At 46.1% G+C, this 8,149-nt stretch overlaps 1 protein-coding gene across 1 annotated transcript; it reads left to right on the top strand.

Moving 5' to 3' along the window:
- The first annotated feature begins 1,467 nt into the window (after window positions 1-1,467).
- LOC129856091 (keratin-associated protein 10-8-like) lies at window positions 1,468-2,382 on the top strand. Its single transcript, XM_055924212.1, has one exon. It carries the CDS (start codon window positions 1,468-1,470, stop codon window positions 2,380-2,382), a length of 915 nt encoding a protein of 304 aa, XP_055780187.1.
- The last annotated feature ends 5,767 nt before the right edge of the window (window positions 2,383-8,149 follow it).

The following is an 8,149-nucleotide window of genomic DNA, read 5'->3' as shown; positions in this document are numbered from 1 at the left end:
TTAAAAGGCCAGGCTATCGTCCATCTGACCCCATTATTCATCCATATCTCCCAATGACTTGCAACTCTCAGTGGGGGAGAGTGCAATAGTCTATCCCCAGGCTTCAGGCTCCAAGGAGGCCTTCCCAGTGGATTATGGGTCGTCAGGCCCAGTAATGGAAGGTAGTCGTCCTATGAATGAGGATTACTCAGAATCCCAAGTACCTCTCCCTCATAGAGAATGATAGAGGCCTCTAGTGGCCAAAAGGCTGTTTTAAGGGCTTCCACCATTTTAATGTATTCAAATGAGTGGAACTTCAAACTTTGGAGTCATGTCCAATGGGTCATCAGAAGAGATCAGCCAATTGTAAAGAAGAAAAGGAACTACTTCAAAATGGAGATTGCCTCAATGGCGCTGCCCGTGCGCTCACAGACGCAACTATATGGGAACTACAAACAGGAAACCAAACCCACTAAAGCCCATCTCTAGGAGTGTACATGTTTTCCCTTTTTCACAAACAGGAAAGACCACCAGACTTACAATTATTTGTTTTCATGAAAACAGTCTACATAACAGTAACTTCTTCAACGCAACAATCAAACATAACCACCATCTATCTCCCCTCTAACTTCATCCAGGAAGAGCTTTGATATTAGCGTCAGTTAGTTAGTTAGTTACCTCAGCCCTGACTTCAAAGCACTGCAGTCCTAATGAACAACCACTGAACACAAAGACAAGCGCATGGTAATGTTAGCTCTCTCTCTCCAGATGCTAGCTAGCGCTGAAAGATACAGTCTCAAGTCGAGCTAGCCCCCTAGCCACACACACGGTTTCCAATAAGCATTTAGATAAACCTTTGTACATCTGCTTGCCTATAGGGCCCATCATTAGGTTTTTGCAGAGCCTCACATACACACTGTAAATCAATAACGACTGCTAGCACTATGCACTAATGAAGTTTCGCCAAAGCTTTTTTAATTAAGTTCCATTTGTATTTAAAAGTAACACGAAGGGAAATGAATGAGCTCTATCCTATTTCTTATTTAGTATCTACATATGAACAGAAAGTGGGGCTGGCTTCTGTATGTTGCGTCAAGTGTGTGGTTACATTTCTCTAAGTTCACTAACTTAACGTTATCTAGTGTTGCCTCATGTCTGAGGAGTTAATGGCTGATGTGTGTGTTCACGCGTGTGTATAACGTGCGTCTGGAGGCTGTTCATGTGCTTTCAAAGACAGACGACAATGCTTGGAATCATTTTTGTATGTTTCACGTTTCATAATCATGTATCTTGTTATGTATTTTAATTAGTGTAGAATTTAAAACATTCAACATGAATGCAACCATTCTGTAATAAATAAAATGTGTGCATTTGTTTTATACTGCCATAATACTGCATATGGCAGGTTGGTATCTTTGACATATTGTGCCAGCACCCTGCTCCCCCCATGCTGCACCCTGCTGCATCCTGCTGCCCCCATGCTGCACCATGTGCTCCCCCATGCTGCACCATGTGCTCCCCCATGCTGCACTATGTGCTCCCCCATGCTGCACCATGTGCTCCCCCATGCTGCACCCTGCTCCCCCCATGCTGCATCCTGCTGCCCCCATGCTGCACCATGTGCTCCCCCATGCTGCACCATGTGCTCACCCATGCTGCACCATGTGCTCCCCCATGCTGCACCATGTGCTCCCCCATGCTGCACCATGTGCTCCCCCCATGCTGCACCCTGCTCCACCCATGCTGCACCATGTGCTCCCACCATGCTGTACCATGTGCTCCCCCATGCTGCACCATGTGCTCCCCCATGCTGCACCATGTGCTCCACCCATGCTGCACCATGTGCTCCACCCATGCTGCACCATGTGCTCCCACCATGCTGCACCATGTGCTCCACCCATGCTGTACCATGTGCTCCACCCATGCTGCACCATGTGCTCCCACCATGCTGTACCATGTGCTCCACCCATGCTGCACCATGTGCTCCACCCATGCTGTACCATGTGCTCCACCCATGCTGTACCATGTGCTCCCCCATGCTGCACCATGTGCTCCACCCATGCTGCACCATGTGCTCCACCCATGCTGCACCATGTGCTCCACCCATGCTGCACCATGTGCTCCACCCATGCTGTACCATGTGCTCCACCCATGCTGTACCATGTGCTCCACCCATGCTGCACCATGTTCTCCACCCATGCTGTACCATGTGCTCCACCCATGCTGCACCATGTGCTCCACCCATGCTGTACCATGTGCTCCACCCATGCTGTACCATGTGCTCCACCCATGATGTACCATGTGCTCCACCCATGCTGCACCATGTGCTCCCACCATGCTGTACCATGTGCTCCCACCATGCTGTACCATGTGCTCCCCCCATGCTGCACCACGCCAGTTTAGGTCATGATGACTGTTCCCAGCTCTATCACAGCTGGGAATGCCTCCAAGGCAACATGCAGCTATTCTTCACAAGTTAAGTGTTTCTCTCTCTTTATCCACACCTCTCCCTCTCTACCTCCCCCTCCCGCTCTCTCTCTCTACCTCGCTCTGATCCACTGTATATTTGAATCTCTCTGCAGCAGGTACACACCAGAAAATACATACTCTTTAATCCATGTTTACCTTATCTGTTTTTCCTTTCTATCAGACACACAGAACCATACAGTCTTGGCAAAATTACAACATAAAAAAAGGCTGAAGGCATGTGTTTGTTTTTGAACCAGAACTATTTAACATTAGAGTGAACTGCGGATATTTCCTCCAGATCTGACTTTCTATCTTTCTGATGTCATTCAGATAAACAGCTTGACGGCAGCCTGTACCAGCTCTGACATGTTTTTCTAAGGTATTTTGTAGACCCTCTTCTCATTCTAATACGCTCTTTGATATAATGCTCTTACGGGGGATTCTCTCCCGGACCAGGTAAAACATAAAAGAGTTCACTTTTATACAAACACTTCTGATTTACATAGGGGGTGTTTTGCGTTTGTTTGTTGGCTTTCAGTTTTTAGGGGGTTCCTCATTACTTCTGGGAAAGGAAGGTGTGTTTGACTTGTTTTTGGTTTTCTTTCGTTTTTTTCTCAAAAACTGAAATGATATTATAAAATACTCCCAGTGGGTTGGTTGATTGTATATCGCCATTTCATTTTCATAGGCGCCACCACCACCACCAACTCCCAACAGAAGTCTCAACAGAGAAGACGAACATAGCCTCGGAACGACTAACGTACGAGCAAATGGCCCCTGGGAAACCAGAGTGATCGGGAAACTAAAGTAGGCCAACGGCTCCATTGCGTAAGGTACCCCCAATGCGACATCACAAACCGTGACAGGAAGAGCTACATTTGTATGTACACAATGTTCGACACGTCTACTAAGCTGTAACAACAACATTGTACTCCCTGATCCCTTTTCAATCGTCCCACGCTAACATTATGAAAAGCTAACCTACCTACTGCTAGTTTTTCTGGCAAAGTAATCACTAAGCCCGGTCTCCCGTGCCCATTTGGGTGGGACGTGGGAATACTGGTGCAGATCATTTGTGAGAAATCCCCCCCCCCCCCCCCTCGCTCCCCTGCCAGCTAAGTGTGCCACGCTTACAGCTACAGCAGCAGCTGCAGTAGGAAGGGACCCGGCCTGCAGCAACACTAAAATGTGCATCAGAGAAAAACAGTTGTTTACTTTGTTTGAACTGCAGTATCTCACCCCGGGGAGACAGTTCGCTTGAAGTTTCGCATCTTTCGCTTTCTCGACTCGCGACAAAGACACGGATGAATAACAATGTCGTCGTCCCGCTTCTTTCTCCCTCTTCCTCTTCCTCTTTCCCTCAATCTTTTTCTTCTCCTCCTCTCCTGCATCTGTGTGTCTGGTGTCTCCAACTGTCACCTCAATTAAAGAGAGATGAGCTGCTGCTTCTGTTGGTTGACTTTTTAAAAAGGAGTGAAAAAATATAATGTGGTTTGTGTGTCACCATCAATTTACTGCATGCTGAAACTTTAACGGACCCAATGAATAATTCCAGAGGAGAGGAGAGAGGGATGGGGGGGGCGGGGTATGGGGGCTAAAAGAAGAATGATGGAGAGAGTGGAGGTAGAGGAGGGGAGGAGGGCAAGGAATGAGGGGAGAGAGAGTGAAGGAGGGGGAGAAAGGGATGATGGAGAGAGTGGAGTAGTGCATTGTGTAACTAAGTTAAAGTGAAGCGGCAGGCAGTGCTCCTAAGTGACCTGGGTTGGCTCTGTGAGGAGATGTGTCGCCTTTTGTTTATCCATAAGTGTAGGCCACTAGAGACAAGCTAATGTGGAGGAACAGAGAGGTACAAACCCCGTGCCAGGTCTCTGCACACTACCTTAACGAAGAGCATTAACTTTCCCCTAAACTGTCCTGTCAACCTTTGGTAACATGTCTACTTCACTCTGATACATAATCATTGTATTGTTCACTAAAACATATCTGTTTATAGGTTGAAACATCTTGGAGTTCCAGATGCTTTGTAACTAACCCTGCGCCCAGTGACCTATACCACCTGATAAACCAAGATAAACCTCTAATGCAGGGGTGTCAAATATCCAGGCCGCAAGGGGTTCCAATGTGGCCTGCAGTTGGCCTGAGTAAATAAAACTGTTTTTATGTATTATTTTTTGGGGGGACGAACTCGACATACTTTAAAATGACTAAAATCTAATCGAAACTGTGTGGAAGTAATGGCCATACATTTCTGTGTCCAGATCACTAATAATAACTGAAATGAAAGCTAGACAGTCAGGTAACAAAAGGACATTCCCCAAACTATGGATAGAGGACCATTCTTTGCTGATCTCTATGGTGAGGAAATACAGCAGCTTTCAACGCGCCACTGCGGACCTCTTAGAAGACCGAATGCGGTCTTTGACACTCCTGCTGCAATGCATTTCAGAAGATCCATCTGCAGACACATTCGCTGATAGAAGAAGAACCCCCATTCCACTGGATGAGGAAAGAGTGATGTGTACGAAGGTGGGATCTCAGTGATCTGTACAAACCACACACCCCCTCAGTCTACTCTAGGGGGATTGTAGAACTCTGATGCCTCTAGATAAGAGCAACAAATGATTTATTGATTAGTGCAAATGCAAGTGTCATTCCTGTCATTCCTGCTCAGGCTGAGTTTTAAGTGTCCAAGTCCTCCTTTCTAATCCAGTTGATTATTCTCTCTTAATTATCCTGGTCTATAGGGGAACAGGGAGCCTGGAGTGTTATAGCCTGCTCCCAGATCTGTTTTTACCAGGCTAGGAGTGTGCTAGGTGATAGAGGATACTGTAAGATAAAGCCTCAGGACTGTGGTTGGGTCTGGTTTGATGTTACTACACTCTTAGAAAAAAGGGTTCCAAAAGGGTTCTGTGGCTGTCCCCATAGGAGAACCCTTTTTGGTTCCAGGTAGAACTAATTTGGGTTCCATCTAGAACCTTGTGTGAAAAGGGTTCTACCTGGAACCAAAAGAGTTCTAGCTGGAACCAAAAGGGGTTCTTTAAAGGGTTCTCCTATGGGGACAGCCAAATAACCCTTTTAGGTTCTAGATAGCACCTTGTTTTCTGAGTGTAGCCACCTCATTTCATTTAAAAGTCTCAAGTCTTCGAGGTCAAGCATAACACAAATCTTTCTTAGGAAACAGGTTATTGTAATCCTCTTTCTCTGGCTTGTTCTGCTTCTCTGACGTGCAATAGGGTCTCCAGTATAGTGGCACCTTGCACCTGTGATCAGAAGCAGATCTAGGTGTGTGCTGTGCATAGCTTCCTAGCTCACCTTTCACTACACACCTCAGTGGAACCGTAAGAGCCATTTCAACTAAGCATTCTTCTGTGGCCACAGAGCACAGTATCACTCTAACTTAGAAGGTCTTTATATAACCTGAAGTGATGAGAGAGAAAGTTAAACAGCTGTGTTTTTACCCCAAACTTCTGGATCTGTCTCAATGTTTTATAACAGTGTTTTGGGTTGAGATAAAATACTATTAATGTGTCAGAATAAAGACAACTTGTTTACTTCTTCTTTCACACTTTCTCTGTATTTCCCTCCCGTGATGATGGGGGGGATGAAGAGAGAGAGAGAGAGAAAAAAAGAGAAAAATAGAACATTTTTACCACGACACGGCAAGAGACAAACAGGGCCGGGAGATCAAAGCAGTACAAAATGTTGTGGAGTGTCGCGTCGTCGCGGTTACGTACTGGGGACGGGTCCATCTCACCTCGCTGTCACTTCCTGCTCTTTCATCGCCGTGGTAACCCCACTCGAACAGGAAATAAATAAGTCATATTTAATATCTATCAGCCCATGTGAATGAGGACAGGAGGGAGAGCCCTGGAACGGAGGAGTGGAGGAGAGACGGAGCATCTTGAGCACCACCAGATTAAGCAAAGTGTTGAGTAGAGGGATTATTTTTGCTTCACTTGAGAAAGGTCTTATTTTTCAAAGTGGCACTAAAAGCATGAGAGACTAATGTCACTCCCCGCTATAAAAAACAAGGAATGGAGACAGTAAGGGAGTGGGTAATTATAGGATTTTACTGGAGATGAATGAGTGATAGAGTAGAGAATGAGAGAAAAACCCTCCTCTTTTCTCCAGTTCCTGACATTTCAGCCTGTTCGGTTCAGGCTCATTTCCCACAGTAAGGCAGTGGTGCTGCTATGCTATATTTATAGCACAGAGCCCACAGCCAAAGCTAATGTTATGAGAATCCACTAGTGCCATCCATATTGTTTTACCTCCCCCAGCCTGTGGTGGAAAATAAATAAAGTTAGTGACTGCTGCTGCCTGATACAGTGCTACGGGATAACGTTGTTTCTTGGAAGCCGTCGCTTGAATTTGAAAGCGCTCCTCTCCTGCCGGAGAGTGAGAGCGAGGGAAGGGGTGAGGGACCCTGTCACTTTGGGTCGGGTAATGTTTGACGAACGCATCATGGCGTCACGCTTGACAAGGGGAAAGTGGCCGCGGCCTGTACATTAGAGGAGCTAGTCGCAGCCAGCAGCTGGGGACAGGTAGTAATGTAGTCCCAGAGAGGAGGACTCTCTCTCTCTCTCTCTCTCTCTCTCTCTCTCTCTCTCTCTCTCTCTCTCTCTCTCTCTCTCTCTCTCTCTCTCTCTCTCTCTCTCTCTCTCTCTCTCTCTCTCTCTCTCTCTCTCTCTCTCTCTCTTTCTCTCTTTCTCTTTCTCTTTCTCTTTCTCTCTCTCTCTCTCTCTCCCTCTCTCTTTCTTTATCTTACTCTCTCTCCCTCCTCATCTGCTTACAACGATGTACTTGTCTACAGGCACAAAGAGACCCCCCATCCCTGCATCCCTCCTCCACCCCTCTCCCCCCAGCCCTCTATCCCTCAACAGAAATGACTTTATTCAGAGGAAAGAATCCATTTACAATGTGTGCTTTATAACATCTCCTTGACAATGCAGCCAGTGGATTAGAGACATTTTATGATTAATCTTTCATAACCATCTACTTCTCCTTCTGCCACAGTGACAACTAAAGCTCCGAGTCCTGCCCGGCGAAACGAACTGCATGCACCAAGTGTCTGTTCGGATGTCATCACAGAGAGAGAGAGAGAGAGAGAGAGAGAGAGAGAGAGAGAGAGAGAGAGAGAGAGAGAGAGAGAGAGAGAGAGAGAGAGAGAGAGAGAGAAGCAGCGGGTCCTTCATGAAAATAAAAAAAAGAGGGAGAAGAGGGAAGAAGAGTGACACAAGATCATCGGAGTGGTGCATTAAAATTTATCTGCAAGTCAGCGGCTGCCATGATAGCTGGCATAAACTTCTCTTTGAAAGGCACTCTTTTCTCTCTCTCTCTTGTCACTTCGCTTGTCCTCAGCCATTCTTGGCTTCCCTCAGAACCAAGACAACCAAGACAACTACCCTCTCTGTCCTCATCAATTCTTCACTGCTATTTTGATGTTTATTTCCATAATTTGCATAACCTCTCTCTCATCTGTTCTTTTTTTCACCCCTCTTCGCACGGAGCTGCCGTTCCTCTTTCCTTAACTTTAAAACGCTACTTTAAAATGAATGCAAAGGAAATATATAAATATCTAAAGTTGGCATGATGTTGTTGTACATTATTCCCTTTGAAAAGTGATTTTGTTCTCACTTTAAGGGCACTCAGACAGATCAGAACAAGCTAACACACACAATCATCTCTGTCTTCTCAGGCC

The sequence above is a fragment of the Salvelinus fontinalis genome, chromosome 5, assembly GCF_029448725.1.
Source record: "Salvelinus fontinalis isolate EN_2023a chromosome 5, ASM2944872v1, whole genome shotgun sequence".
NCBI lineage: Eukaryota > Metazoa > Chordata > Actinopteri > Salmoniformes > Salmonidae > Salvelinus > Salvelinus fontinalis.
Note: the sequence above shows the minus strand (reverse complement) of the source record. Positions and strands in the feature narration are given on the sequence as shown.